General features: G+C 51.6%; 6 protein-coding genes across 6 annotated transcripts, besides 1 other annotated feature; 1 reads left to right on the top strand and 5 right to left on the bottom strand.

The window, feature by feature from the left end:
* Positions 1 to 148: 148 nt before the first annotated feature.
* NFIA_104450 (glutathione S-transferase family protein) lies at positions 149 to 2,688 on the bottom strand (the record flags this gene model as incomplete). The annotated part of the gene is made up of 6 exons (XM_001266853.1): positions 149 to 517; positions 573 to 656; positions 721 to 898; positions 956 to 1,135; positions 1,300 to 1,905; positions 1,976 to 2,688. The coding sequence occupies 6 exons, from the start codon at positions 2,686 to 2,688 to the stop codon at positions 149 to 151; spliced, it is 2,130 nt and encodes a 709-aa protein (XP_001266854.1).
* Positions 2,689 to 3,227: 539 nt separating this feature from the next.
* Positions 3,228 to 5,039, bottom strand: NFIA_104440 (putative MFS multidrug transporter; the record flags this gene model as incomplete). The annotated part of the gene is made up of 4 exons (XM_001266852.1): positions 3,228 to 4,131; positions 4,191 to 4,520; positions 4,608 to 4,646; positions 4,828 to 5,039. 4 exons carry the CDS (start codon positions 5,037 to 5,039, stop codon positions 3,228 to 3,230), a joined length of 1,485 nt encoding a protein of 494 aa, XP_001266853.1.
* Positions 5,040 to 5,813: 774 nt separating this feature from the next.
* NFIA_104430 (S8 family peptidase) lies at positions 5,814 to 7,219 on the bottom strand (the record flags this gene model as incomplete). Its single annotated transcript, XM_001266851.1, has 4 exons — positions 5,814 to 6,167; positions 6,239 to 6,327; positions 6,394 to 6,838; positions 6,896 to 7,219. The coding sequence occupies 4 exons, from the start codon at positions 7,217 to 7,219 to the stop codon at positions 5,814 to 5,816; spliced, it is 1,212 nt and encodes a 403-aa protein (XP_001266852.1).
* A 2,064-nt stretch (positions 7,220 to 9,283) lies between these two features.
* Positions 9,284 to 9,801, bottom strand: NFIA_104420 (uncharacterized protein; the record flags this gene model as incomplete). The annotated part of the gene is made up of 2 exons (XM_001266850.1): positions 9,284 to 9,693; positions 9,750 to 9,801. The coding sequence occupies 2 exons, from the start codon at positions 9,799 to 9,801 to the stop codon at positions 9,284 to 9,286; spliced, it is 462 nt and encodes a 153-aa protein (XP_001266851.1).
* A 676-nt stretch (positions 9,802 to 10,477) lies between these two features.
* NFIA_104410 (putative ATP binding protein) lies at positions 10,478 to 11,777 on the bottom strand (the record flags this gene model as incomplete). The annotated part of the gene is made up of 2 exons (XM_001266849.1): positions 10,478 to 11,658; positions 11,735 to 11,777. The coding sequence occupies 2 exons, from the start codon at positions 11,775 to 11,777 to the stop codon at positions 10,478 to 10,480; spliced, it is 1,224 nt and encodes a 407-aa protein (XP_001266850.1).
* Positions 11,778 to 12,067: 290 nt separating this feature from the next.
* NFIA_104400 (putative cell cycle control protein (Cwf19)) lies at positions 12,068 to 14,249 on the top strand (the record flags this gene model as incomplete). The annotated part of the gene is made up of 2 exons (XM_001266848.1): positions 12,068 to 13,366; positions 13,428 to 14,249. The coding sequence occupies 2 exons, from the start codon at positions 12,068 to 12,070 to the stop codon at positions 14,247 to 14,249; spliced, it is 2,121 nt and encodes a 706-aa protein (XP_001266849.1).
* Positions 12,191 to 12,215: a microsatellite.
* Positions 14,250 to 14,825: the final 576 nt, after the last annotated feature.

Here is a 14,825-nt window from a genome sequence, read left to right as displayed (position 1 = left end):
TGATGTCTTTCACGCCGGGATGTGTCTTTAGTGACAGAATCAATCCCTGCTCGCTGAAGGATTATGGCAACCCCCGCCCGGAGTTGATTGCGTTTGCAACCTGCGAGGTATTGGGTCGATTTTCTGCGGGATGTCAGTCTTGGGCCAGTCACGGCATGAAGGTATACCCACGGGCATATCGCTCATAGCTGTCAAGGTACAACTCGTCAGAGCTAGTTGTCGCCTTGACATGCTCATTGGCCTCAATCGCATTAACCCATGCGGCCCACCGGCTTCCAGGCTCGGGGTCTGGCCAGCCACGGTACGGTTTGAGCACCCGGCTCAGCCGGAGGATCCAAGGGGCGATCTGGACGTCCACAAAAGAGATGGTCGGTCCCAGGAAAAATGGACCTTCGGGATTGGCAGCCGTGATTAGCGTCTTGAGACCGTCTTGGAGCTCCTGCATATTCGCCGTCTGCCTTTGTTCCTCCTGTTCCTGGAGAGCCCTATAGAAGCTGGGCACGATGTGACGATTGATCTGCAGCCGTTCAGCACATGGTCTGGAAACTAATGTCGGACCACACGATACTTACATGGTCGGTCCAGAGCCGACAGTGAGCTCGCAACTTCGCATCGCCAGGCGGCAGAAGGTGCGGACCACCATCCAAATCTTCGAGCTGCAGACCCTGGTTAAGAGATGACGGCCTCCCCCGAGAAAGGAATGTGTGGGTTGAAACCTACATATTCGAGCAGAACCGAACTTTCATACGATCCCCAATCGCCGTGCCGCAACGCTGGCACCAGGCCTCTTGGGTTCACCTCCAACAGAGATTGAGGTTTTTGGTATGGATCTACTTCGATATATTGGTATGGGATACCCTTGATTTCCAAGGCTATCCAAACGCGTTGTACAAAAGGGCTAGAATATGCTTTGTTTAGCTGGGACTGGGCTGAAAGACTTGATGCTCAGACATACCAGAAGCAACTTCCGAACAGTTTGAGTTCTGCTTCATTGGAATGATTTATAGCGGTCAAGGCCGCTAAGCCAGTAGCTTTGGTGTGGTATGTTTTTTGCTGGGCTTCACTTTGGGAGGGCATCATTCTAGTCTTAAGAAATCTGGTTAGTTTCAAAATATTTTGTATCAGAATGAGTCTTCTCAATCGGGCAACCGTCTCGTGGATGAGTCTCGGTTGTAGCTCCTGGGACAAGCGGGGAAGCCAGAGGTCATTTCATGCGGCATTCAGCAGTGACGTAAATAGCGGAGATCACATACGCCAATGCATAACAGTCACACAGCGCAAATCTGACGACTAGTGAACGAAAGAACAGATCGCACACTTACTGAGACTGCCTTCTTCCTCTCCTTGGCCTCTTTCAGCAAATAGCGCTGAACACTATTTTTCTTGACCCGGTCGCTCTCTTCCAATGTATGCCGATGGCCTCCACCCACCCCATCATTCTTCCCATTCGCACCATTGCCATTGACCCGCTGGATCGTAAAGAATCTCTCCCCATTCGCCCCGGGATGACCCTCAGGTAAGGTCGGATTCGGCGTGAGCACGCCGAACGGCTGGCTGTCCCTCCTCTGTCCCAAGGCCGACGATTCATGGAACAACGAGTTCACGCTCGGCAGAAACTCCGAGGGAGGAAAGGAGGTCTCGGGCCCCGTGGCAGCAAAGTCCGATACAGCAGCCACGCCGTACCCGGGGAAGTATTCGGTGATTTTAATCTTGACGTCGCAGAGGTCTCGTTGTCGGGCGGTGCGTTTCCGCTTCTTCTTGTTCGGGTCGTCTGATTTGGGGGTTCCGGGCGGGCGGCCTTTGAGTCTGCAGTCCCAGTAATGGGAGACGAAGGGTTTGCGCTTGTAGCGTTGTGTGGAGCGGTGGGAGTAGACGTTGTCGACGTGCGGGAAGTAAGTTCGGAATCTAGTTGCAGGGCAAGTGGTTAGATAACCCAATTTGAGATTCAATTGAATTTAAAACTGCGTAGACGTACTGGTCTTCAGTCAAGGTGATCGTCTCGTCCACGTTGAATAGCTTTTCCCTCCAGTATTCAAGGTCCGGAGGATCAGGGACCAGTTTCATGTCTTTCAGACAGCCATCCTGTCTCGAGAGTGCCGGGGCCACGGAGTAGCCATCGCCTTGCGGCTGTAGCTGCAAATGATGCGGAAAGGACGGCGAGTCGGCCCCATTACCATTACACTCGACAGCGGTATGTGCAAGATCTGAACGTACTTGCGACAGGACCTGCTCGTGGTGTGCTTCTTGATCGCCGCTGTGAGATAAACAGGATTGCATCTGCTGGCCATCCGAAAGGCTACCCGGGAATGTGTGCTCTCGGGATGTTTGGTGGTAGGTGTGCAGCTTCTCGTTAAACTGCTGAGGAGATATTAACTCGGTGTTAACCGACTCGCCAGGCCGTGACGGCTGCATCGACGCCGGTGTATTGAGCGGATGACCCGCATTTTGATGGTGCCGCTGCTTCTGCGGATGATGGAGATGGAGCTCCGAGTGTTCGAGCGCAGATTGTAGAGGCTGAAGCGACTGCGCGTCCTGGGAATCTGCAAGCTCTTGTGTATGTGACTGGTGATGCTGTTGTTGGGTTGCAGCTAATGCGGACGCGTCGTCTGCCAGGGACGACAGCGATCGGGGCTGTCCATCAGAAGTGTGAGAGTCGACGCGGAATCGCTGGAGATCCGGACCGTCCATGTCTCGAGCGGAACATCAAAGCACAAAGGCGGGATTAGCGAGTCTGCATCATGTCGAGTGCTGCTTTTGGAGGAGCGGAAGGGGAATTGGTGGGGAAGTTGAAGCGGCGTGTTGGATGTGGAGAGCTGCTACTAGTGATAATATGACGGAGAATTATATTGTTGCAAAGTTGCTCAAGACATCCTCCAGAGGATGAATCTACATTTATACAGGTCTCTCTCAGAAGCTGCGCAATGGCTTTGATTTCACTCCCCATTTGTGGAACTCTACCGTATCTGTTGTCACGGTGAAATCAAACAGCTCAAAAAAGAAAAAGCAACTATCGGATATTGTGACAGGGAAACCGACCGGCAAACTAGTCAGCTCTACAATTGACAGTTCATATCAACAGAACAATTCTACGTTATTTGTCTCATGTCATAAGAAAATCCCAATCAATCTTTGTTTGACCTATACCAGTCTCCTCCTGCCGCCTTGAGGTCCGGTGCTCGATTTTGCTGAACGGCGTCCAATAGCGATGCTCCTCAAGACTCGATATGTCAATATCCATTCTCGTCAACACTATACTGACGATACATGGTTAAACTCTGCTTGGCGAACGCGCTCCGGGCCCGAAGCTTCTCGCCGTATCGCGTGAACAGGGGCGGAACAATGCAGAAGATAGTTGCCATGGCCGCCAGCACGGTCACAGCAAGATTTGCGCCTAGAGACGAGAACAGATGGGGCGAGACTAACGGAAAGACAGCCGATAGGATCGATCGGAGGAAGCTGAGGGCTGAGAACCCACTCGACGCGTAGCTTAGATAGCTGTCAGTGAGATACCCCCCAAGGACATAGTCTAACTCGGTCAGCGAGTATCCGACCAACAACAGCGCAACCACAGAGACGCTCCAATGTAAATCCTCCACACCCGGGGGAATGGTCCAGGCGAAGACCCATAGCCCGCCCGCGAGAATCGGTGCACCCAGCCAGAGACCAAGCAGCTTGTGCTCGGGGAGCAGGACGCGGCCCTGCTGCCGGTGCTGGTCGATGATGTACAGGTCAAAGTAGCGAGTCAGCAAGCCAAGACTAAGCCCAACACCGATAGCGATGAAGGGTAAACTCGCTTGTCGGGGGCTGAAACCAAAGGATTCATAGATGGGAGGCAATGCTTCCGTGAAAAGATACACCAGTGCAATTGAGATTGCGCTTATCAAAGACACTATGAACACGATAGGTTCGGTGAAGAAAAGAAGTACAGGCCGAGATAGTGCAAGCCGTGCAAAGCTATGCAGATCCGGTGTATGATCTGGGTTCACTCCTTCCAGCGACTCAACCTTTGACGCCTTGCGGAGCTGTGCAACTTCTCTTGCCAGCAACAGCGAGGGGCGGGATTCTCGGATGGTGAGAAGGAGGAAGGTAAGGAGGCCTGTTACGATGGCCGCAATGTAAAATAGCCAACGCCTTTGAAGCCAGTCCGTTAGCAGCACTCTCTCGGCCATCCATCGTCAAGCAACACTTACCAGTCCAGGTCTGCAACTATGTAGATGCTCAAAATTGGCCCCACGATGAGACCCAAGTTGCTTGTTACGGCCCAGATACATACCATCCAAACCCGGTCGCGAGCGTTGAACATATCCTCTATACTGCCTATTACCACAGTAGTGGGAATCGCCGATAAAAACCCACTGACGAAACGGCCCACAATCGCACCAGAAAGTGAAGGAACGGCGGCTACGACGAGGCAGCTGATGCTGTACAACGCAGTGCTGATGATGTAGAGCTTCTTGCGTCCGAAAGCTTCAGAGTAGGGCGGGAACAGGATACCACCGAGTGCTTGCCCAAGAAGATACCTATTGCGCGTCAATAATGACACCCGCGAGCACATCCACTCTCACAAATGGCTTGGAATGACTGAGAAGGCGAGGCAGGTCACGAACACTGATACGAATATGAAGATGGATTTTGTCTTCTCCAAGCTATATTCAGCAACTGCAGCTCCGGCGGCGGTTGACTAGGTAGCCGATGGGTATAAGTCGACGGTCTGGTACATGAATTCATACGACATGAAGGAAACATACACCAGAAGTGCTCACAGCTGTTCTGAGAGGCTCTTCAAATTAGCACAGATAACACTGTCCCAGACAAACAGGCACATACGTGAAAAATTCAAGGAAGAAGATAAGGCTGATATCATAGACCTTCCGAGAGACATCCCAATTCCGAGGATGTCGACGGTTGCCTACTGCCCATTGCACATAAAGCTCATCGGTGGTCATTTTGAGCCCATATTGGGAAAGGTGGAACGGTAGCGAGTCCGGGCTGCTCAACGGGCTCAGCTTCTCGTCGGCGATTGCGATTGTGGTCTGCATCAGGAAGAGATCAAGTCATAGGAATATCCAATTTGCAAAAGATCTCGTGAACGAGATACATCCATGAGGGCTAGACGCATTTGAAGGGCTTCAGATCAGAGCACCGGAGCCAGGGATACGATGTACGAGCAGGATGTTGCTATCTTCAGAGCAGGCTTCTAGGGAGGTATGCGACACCTTTCTCATGAGGTAAGCGCTCCCTCAATGCGCATTCCTGCGCCTATTGATATCGAGCTGTTCATTGGGCCCTGAGCAAGGATACCCGGCTCTCGTCGTGTGAGTGTGGGCCGTTAGCATGCTTCATTTGGAAGGTCGGAAGGTTCAGCACGATCAACATTCCTCACGGATGGATATGCTCTTCCCATTTCCTTGGCATGCACGTCGCACTGTTCGTCATCGCCAATCTTGCGTCGTGTCCTTGAGGCTTAATGTACGAGGATGTGAGCCGTAGCGTCAGCTGGAGCGAAAGACATTGTAGGCGGGTGATGGTTCACTTACTTTAGCCGACATAGTTGAGGTGTGATTTCCATCCGTTCCATCTCGTATTATTATGTTTCTTCCGACCTGCATGCAAGCCGAATAAAAGATTGTCTGCTTACAGGGTCAAGCATCAAATCACGCAAATCATTCCATTGCTTTGTTATATAACGTAGGACTCATAGATTCATCAACCTGCGAAGGACATCCTCCGTGCTCGCCTACTCCTCCCAACCATCCATCGGGTAAGACTCGCCCTGCGCAGTTTCTGTAAACTATCGGCTCTTCGACATAAGCTTAAGCATTGCCATTGTAAGCAAGCTTGTTGGGGCTGCCCTGAGCGTTGGTGACAACACCATTGGTGGCCAGCTGCTTGATGCGAGAGGTCACGGCAGCAGGGCCAGAGAGGCTCTCGAGACCCATCAAGTAAACGGACAGGCCAACAATGTGAGGGGTGGCCATGGAAGTACCAGAGATGGTGTTGGTGGCAGTGTTGGAGCCAATCCAGGCGGAAAGGATATCCTGACCGGGAGCGAAGATGTCGACAACGGAGCCATAGTTGGAGAAGGAGGCGCGGGCGTTGCTCCTGTTGATCGCAGCAACAGTCAAAGCGTTAGGAGCGGAAGCAGGGCTAGTATTCGAGGCATCAGTCTGGCGCAACATGTTAGTCCGACTAGACTTGCAATGTTCATTTGTAAGTTTTCTAAGACGGGGATACATACGTTCTCGTTTCCAGCAGCGACGACAGAAAGGACACCTTCGTCGAAAGCGTTCTCAACAGCGTTGTTGAAGGCATAAGAGTAACCACCGCCTGTCATTATCCATCAGCAGCCATTACTTTCAATTCAGTCGAACGAGCAAGACGGGTCCATCTTACCAAGACTCATGTTGATCGCAGCCTTCCTAGTACGACCCTTGCTCACAATGTCGTTGGCAGCCCAGTTGAAACCGTCAAGAATGATGGAGGTGCTAGAGGACTCGCCCTGGAAGACCTTGACGGACAGAAGGTTGGTCTTCTTGGCCACTCCGTAGGTCTTGCCGCCAATGGTACCAGCAACGTGCGTTCCGTGGCCGACGCTGTCAACATGGCTGCCACCAGCGGCGTTGTATGCCAGCGATGCGCGGCCCTCGAACTCGACGTGGTTGACATTGATGCCAGTGTCGACAACGTAGGCGTAGGTGCCAGCGCCAGCGCTGGTGTCGTAGATGTAGTCGGTGCTTGCTTGTCCCTTGTGGGAAATGCTGCCCAGACCCCATGGGGCGCCCTTTTGAGTGGTCAAGGCGTCAATGTACCAGATTTGGTCCTCCTCAACATGGGCAACCTGTGCGTTTGTAAGTCACTGATCTTATTAAGCGCTGGGGTTCTGAAGAGTACTGACATCTGCGCTCTTGCGGATTTCCTCGATGGTAGTGTCATCGAAGGAGCCGGCGTAGGCGGCGAAATCCTTGATCTTGTAGTTCTTCTCGATACCGATGGGAGGTTCGCCGCTGGTGGCATCACGACGCTCCAGGTTGCGTTTGTGGAGATCAGTGGCCCAAAGAGTGTGAGACTCAATGGTAGCTGCATCGGTGCCCGGCTTGAAGGTCACGATGTACTTGCCAGGAATCTTCTGAGCAGCACGGCGAGTTTCCTGGACAGGCGCGCCAAACACGGCTGGCAGGACAGCTCCAAGGAGCAGCAAAGTGCGTTTGATAGAAAGCATGGCGAAGACACCGAGAAGACTTTGGATACTCGATCAGGCTGGGAGATGTTGGACTGAATGGTCTGATGAACACAGATCTCTGGAGGACAGGCAGGTATTTATAACTTTTTCTCTCTTCGTGTTCCGTCCATGTTCTTCAGCACTTGTGCCATTTTGATGCCTCTGCATCTCCCAGTCACCACCACGAGACAAGGATGGAGACATTCCGGAAAGTGATCCGGAGAGTGCAGTGGGAACTAACAGGGTAACATTGCAACTCTGCATCGCACACCGTCGGAGAGCCAGATAGTGCATGCGGAGAGCGTGAGATGAGATGAACTATGCAGATGACGGATATGATCTTCATCAATTCGACATGACCGAGTCCGGGACAGGAAATCGATGGGTCATCAGAAAGAAGACGTTAACCAAGGGGAATAGTGATTGAGGCCGCTGATTCGTGCAAAGAGAATTCTCTCATTAGATGCGCAAATGGCGGCCATGAATGCTCTTGCGCCTGCATTTCGCTTACGGAAGGTAATATGTCTTTTTCTTGGCTTCCTCAGCGACGCCTCACGCCATTGTGCCGACTGAGGTCCGTCCAACGGGCAAAGCTTCGGGGAGGAAGGGTCAAGCGATTCGTCTGCAGAGACGGATGTGACCCTACCAGGGTACTTGGCAATCTCACGCGATTTCTTCTTGGCATTTCTGCACGCATTCGAGATAAGGATATTGACTTGGTGGCTCAGTCTGATAGCGGCCAGCCAGGGTCCCCTAGACGGGACCCAGTCGCATGAGATTGGCAAGAGGGGGAAAAGCACATGATGACATGCTTAATGGGCCTGAATGGGCCTGCAGATCGTAATAACGTTTGCATTAGACTGGAGGCCCAGTAGACGCCAATCGAGCAGGCAGCGGTGCTGGCTTGTAGCAGATAACCTTAGTATTGAGCCCTGTACGACGCGTAGATACTGTTTCTCTGGAAATGTCGCCGGCTCGCTATATGGACGATGGCAGTACACATATATCATACGCGCGCACATGTGGTCTTATTGATCTCCTGATGCAGTCATGGTTCCAGGGCAACACACTCGAACCGCTCGAGGTGACTCTTGCACTGACTCGAGCACGCCAACCAGGGCTCGGGGTAACTGTTGAACGAGGGGACGGCCAACTTCCCCTCTCCACATGGTCTCGGCTAGTGATAAGAATTGGTGGACGTAAGCAGTCTCTTTGACCTTTGTGGCTAGCCTAGAGATCCCGGTATCATTATTCGCCGGCGGGCGTCCGAGGAGCGCTGGGCCTTGGCATTAAGGGACCATAACCGTGAGATAGATTAAGAGCAATGCAACGATAATGAGTCCCGATGATAGATTCAGGGCCCGAACCCCAGAGATATGGAGTAAGTACTCCGTACCCTGTGAGACGTTGAGCGCCGAGGGAGTTCCTGTCTGGGCAAGCAGGATTCGCAGGCGCCTTCTCCGGCTTGGCCAATAGCTTAGCATGTCTGGTGATTTAGTTCAAGTTGCATTTGACCTCGTGATCGCGATAAGGGCGCTGTCCAGTCGGCCACGTCCGATTGCAGAGTGGGATCATGGGGGGTGATTGTGCCTTGTGGGCGAAAGGCCAAGAGTCCTCAGTGCAGCATGCCGACTTGGCACGTTCTGTTCCACCGGGAATCCGTTGGGGCTTTTTTATTATTATCCCATTTATATGTTGCAATATGCATATATGCTTGTGAAGATGACGACATGCATGTATACTTGAATTATGTCTCAAAGATAAGGTCTCTACTACAGTTGAACCCTTGCATTTGTTATTTCCGTGAATGATCAAGAAACACTAGGTAATAACGTTGGCAACAAAAACGCCAGCTACCCTGCGGCCAAGACCTATTTTAATGTACAAGGGTGAATGTGGCTAAAATCAAGGACAAAGATACTAGTGTGAAGAGACCTCGCAGAGAGATGACACCATTGCCCTGGTCAAGTACAATGAGCAATACCCAGTCGGAACCATCCTCCGAGGCTGACCATATCACGAAATTCGACAAATATCTCGTCGTCTCAGTGCCATGTCAGATCCTTATTCACTCTTCTCTACATGCTTCCTCTCCGCCACTCTGTTGTCAAACGGGTACCCCGTAGTCCTCTTGTCAGCTCCCGTCTTGCGACTGATCTTCCCATGGCTGCTTGCAAAAAGCGTACACCACAACCCAAGGGACCCGACGGCAAAGTATCCCACCATGGCCACCGCGAAGACCACTTGGTCGGTGGTGGTATACCAGGTGTACGCATAAAAGGCCGAAATAGCGTGGTAGACGGATGTCACTACCAACGTAGGAACGGCATACGGAGCCTTAGGGTCGGAGTCCTCGGTTGAGACTGCTTCTGAAACCGCTGAGCTGAGAGGTATGGAACCAGTCAGCATGATGGTCAAGGCGGCGATCGTGAGCAGACTGAAGCCAAGGCAACGAGCGAAGTAGACCTCAATTGCTGCGACGGTTAACACCAGTTCCTGCTGATTATCTTTTTCTGACGATAGTGCTTACGCGAAGGCTGCCTAGCTTCTTCCAGCATGATTCTTGCGATCATCTGTGGCATCCCAATCAAGGGTATGGCTTGTAGCGAGAGCCACCCCGCGGTTGAGTATGTGTAAGAGTAGAATACCTGGAGTACAGGACAAGATATCAGCCACCAGAATTGACTTTAGCAGTATCGCGCATCCCTTAACACATACGTCCATGATATGTCGAAATGAGCTATATGTTTGGTGCACAGACCCTGTTATGTCGTTGTGGTCCCTGAGGGTTCAGTATTCAAATTTCAACAAAAGATTCAACAAAAGAGTCAATCTTAGACAGATACAAGGACTTAGCATAGGAATATTGCTCCCAGGTGCAGTATAAGTACCTGGAGAAAGCGATCTGAAGCAATTCGGTGATACGTCAGTTTGATACTGCATGGAAGCCGTGTGACATCATCCACATGGCATCATTGGCATGCTTGGAGTGCACGCCTTTTGTCTTGTTTGCATTGGAGACATTATCCTGTTTTCTTTTTCTATCTGGATCCAATATTCTGAATATCCGTAAAGTTATAAAGTAGTAGATCCATATGTTATGCAATCTTATTGTTCCTTCGTGCCTGCGGAAGCCGATACCGCTGGATAAGAATGATAACTACGATAACGCCGTACCAAACCCGAGGAGGATGAGGTCAGCAGGGAAGTTCGAAAGAGAGATAAAAGACATTAATCATAAATTTTTGAGCAAGAAATCTATCGGTTGATATTACTAGAGCGTAGGTACCGTGCAAAACTCAAATCTTCGTCGTTCGGACCGCCTTGAGACTCTGAAAGAGCTTCTTTGTATCGCTGGGACAGCCCCGCCTCGTCACCAGCTGGAGGAACACCTTCCTCGTCATCGTCGGTATCATCATCGTTCTCCGAAAACTCCAGATCCCCCTTGCTTGCAGCAGCAGCGGCTGCTTCTTCCTCCTCCTCTGCTTCGCTGACGGTCTCCGCTTGGTTCGCGGGACGTGGCTTCCGCGAAGATCCGGACACACTCATATCCTTCATCAGCTTGCCCAGCTCCAACTCGCGCTGAGTTGCCTGGGTTTCCTCGCGCTCCTTCTTCTTGCGTTCCAGTTCTGGCTTGTAGTCCCGTTCAAACTCCTGGCGCTTCTCTTCCACTGCTTGGAAGAATTCGTCAATGCCGTCGCCTGTCATTGAGCTTACACCCACGACACTCAGGTGGCGATAGAACTCTTCCAGCATTAGACTCATACTATTGAGAAGCGAGCCCATGTATCCGCTGCCTGCCCCGAAGCCCGCGGCGCTGCCCTCCCCTCCAAAAGCACCAGACTCCTCCTCCTCTCGCAATGCTTGTTGGAATGCATCGAAGTCGGTCATCCATTCTTTCGCGAACTCCGCATCCTGAACATCTGTCTTGTTGAACACAAGGATCATTGGCAGTTTTGTTTTGTACAGGATACTGCAAGCGTAAAGCATGTTGCTCATAAAGGTACTCGTGGAAGTCGTACGCGGGGTATCAATAACATAAGCGATGACAGTAGGAAACGAGGAGGCTAGCGTCTCAAGTAAGATGCTCCCAGATGCACTCCAAACGAAGACTTCGATTTGTCCGGGCGTGTCGACCAAAATGTGCTCGATGGGCTTGGCTGATGGGTTTTCGGGATTGGGTGCGGTACGCTTTTCCAGTAATGATATAATCTGATCAACCTTTGTCGCGAACAGATTCAATGATGTCAAGATACCGCCGTTGGGTCCGAGATTGTACTGCTTCATAACTTCTTTGTAGTTGATCGAGTCACGGATGTCGATATTGCTCTCAAAGGGGACCGAGTATACAGCGGGATCGAGGTTGAGCACGTAGGGGATTTTCTTCTTCGAATGGAGGTACGAGTTTATTCTCTGCATGAAGGTCGTCTTCCCGGAGCCTAAAGTAAAGTGGCATCAGCAATTATGCTCATTCCTAGCAACCTTCAAGCTAGAACGCCCTGTTGAATGATTTACCTGCCATGCCGACGCAGACCACCGACACGGGAGTCGTCGCCATGATGAGGGATGGATAAATATATTGAGTCCTGAGTACAGTCTTAAGATTTCAATAATAAAGAATATTTCTCTTCGAATTAAGAAAAAATATCTAGCTTGATGGAGACGTGAACTTGTAAGTGAATAATGTGGTTCGAAGCAGAAATTCTTTTGTCGCGGGGATTCGAGGAGATCTGCTTGCAGGTGGAGCCCGTAGTCTGGACCGCCCAGACGTCATCCTAGTATTTTCCGCGCTGCGGCCGCTCCCTTTCCACACGAAAGCTCTATGCAATCGTCTTGACAGAAATCAACATGACTCTAAACGATTTTGAGAAATCTCTGGCGGAAGATCAAGAGCGGCGACGCGAACGAAGCGACAGAGAGAAACATCGACACAGAGATCGGGACCGAGATCGCAGCAAAGAACGGTCAAGGCATCATCGTCATCATCACCATCATCGGCGCCATTCGTCGAGGTCGAGAGAACGAGAGCCGGATCGCCCTCGTGAGTCTCGTGACCATGAGGAAAACGGTCATCGACACAAGCGATCTCGCCATTCCACCGACCACGGCGATGATCGGGATCATTCCCACAAGCGGCGACATAGGAGGGAGAGTAAAGACAATGAATCGGAATCCACAGCTCCGGTGAAGGAGATAGTTCAGGAGGAGCCGAAGCAGTTGAGGCGGGATGCCTGGATGGAAGCGCCATCCGCCCTCGACGTTGATTATGTTCACCGGCGTGACACTACACGGTTGGAGGAAGAACCGAAAGCCAAGATGCTCCAAGCGGACTTTGAGCTGAAGATACACGACCGAGAGCTGAACCAGCATCTCCGTGATCTGAAAGATGAGAAAGGACTGGCTGAATTAGAGGAAAAGCCAGCACAGCATGAGGTGGATTACACTTTCGGCGATGCTGGCTCGCAGTGGAGAATGACAAAGCTCCGAGGCGTATACCGGGAGGCAGAGGAGAGTGGAAAACCTGTGGAGGAAGTTGCAATCGAGCGCTTTGGGGATCTGCGCTCGTTTGATGATGCGCGTGAGGAAGAGGCCGAGTTGGACCGTCGCGCACGATATGGCGAGGGTTACGTGGGCAAAGAAAAGCCAACAGGAGACCTCTTCCAGGAGAGGAAGCTTGAACAAGGGGTTCATAGGGAGCCTCTTGAACACCATCGAGATCCTGAACAGGAGCTTGCAGCTCGTGGTCAAGGTCAGAAGATCGACACGGTTCCTCCTTCCGGCGCTACCCAGCACCTTGATTTGACAGCTCTCAACCGACTCAAAGCGCAGATGATGAAGGCAAAACTTAAGGGAGCGGCTGAAGCAGCAGAGCTTGAGGAGCGCTACAATGCGGCCGCCGCCGCGATGGCCAATCGCAAGGAGTCCGATGTTGTAGTGCTTGGAGTTATGGAGAACCGAATGCTTGCAGGACAAAGAAATGAAGCCAAACCCGTCGAAACTAGGAGAGGCCGGGAACGAGGACAGCTAGAGGAAAATGAGGATATGACTATTGAAGACATGGTCCGAGAAGAGCGGCGGACGCGGGATCAATTTGGTGGAGATGGGAGACGGCTGGCGGAGAGAATCGCCAGAGACTCGAAATTCGAGGTCAGTTTATCACCTAATTCGTTCATCTATGAATTGTTACTGATTTATTTGACTGATTTAGAATGATTTGGAATACTTGGATGATAATGCCGCCAAACTCGCCAAAAGGGTGCATCGGTCTGACATCGACCTCAAGAATGCTACCATCAGCGAATTCCAAAAGATGAATCGGATCTTGGATAACTGCCCGCTCTGTCATCATGAAGATACCAACACGCCCCCAATCGCTCCTGTGATATCCTTGGCGACCCGAAGCTATCTCACTCTTCCCACCGAACCCGAGCTCAGCGAGGGATGCGCTACCATAGTTCCTATCCAGCATCGCACCAACCTGATGGAATGTGATGACGATGAGTGGGAAGAGATCCGGAATTTTATGAAGAGTCTAACTCGCATGTACCACGATCAAGGCCGCGATGTCATTTTCTACGAGAACGCAGCTCAGCCACATCGGAAAAGACATGCAGCGATGGAAGCCGTTCCACTGCCATACAGTCTCGGAGAAACCTCGCCCGCTTTCTTCAGGGAAGCGATCCTCGCAGCAGACTCCGAATGGACGCAGCACCGAAAGCTGATCGACACCCTTGCGAAGGCGAAGCAGGGATTGGGTCGGAATGCGTTCCGTCGCACTCTGGTCAAAGAGATGCCCTACTTCCATGTTTGGTTTGAGTTGGACGGAGGACTGGGCCACGTGGTGGAGGATGAGCACCGCTGGCCACGCGGCGATCTGTTTGCCCGCGAGGTTATTGGAGGCATGCTCGATCTAGGCCCAGAGGTTATTAAACGACAAGGCCGCTGGAACCGAGGAGGCGATCGCAGGGTGGAAGGGTTTAAGAAGCGATGGCGGAAGTTCGATTGGACCCGAGTGCTTGTGGAAGGATAGGTCGGGAGAGCTTCAGTTAGATGTTATCCAAGCCAAGCAGCTGATATCATGAATATATATCATATGACCGTCACTCTCTACCCCAAACCCTGAGCAAACAATGGGGAAGATAGTGGTAACCTCTATCCCCGTACCAGGTTTGTGATAATGCGACAGGCAGAGCATTAACGTTCCCGGGAAAAGTATTGACTGCCAAATAGCAGCTGGTCTCACCGGTCCGAGGCCATCCCATGTCCCGATTGATGTCCTGCCTCGCAATTAATTCCGATGCTCGTACTGATCTCCCCGCATAACCCCCACGCCGCGTTCACATATCGCAGGCAAGCCTGTGGTGACTTTCCTCACTCGGGAAAGTCCAGAACATACCGAACGGATCCCACCGACATCGGTAATATCGCCTCATCTAGACAGTTTCTGTATCGTTGTCAGTCGTTGAAGATCTTGACTGGTCAGTTGGGACTGGTGGCTCCGTACGTAGATAGATAGTGCGGGGGAGAAATACTGAGAAGGCGCTGCGACGATAACAGGTGGGGCACTGCAATCCTTCACGGCCGAATGTAGGCAACATACTCTCTC

Source organism: Aspergillus fischeri, genomic scaffold, assembly GCF_000149645.3.
Source record: "Aspergillus fischeri NRRL 181 1099437636245 genomic scaffold, whole genome shotgun sequence".
NCBI lineage: Eukaryota > Fungi > Ascomycota > Eurotiomycetes > Eurotiales > Aspergillaceae > Aspergillus > Aspergillus fischeri.
The sequence above is the reverse complement of the archived record's forward strand: the minus strand, read 5'-3'. Positions and strand labels throughout refer to the sequence as shown.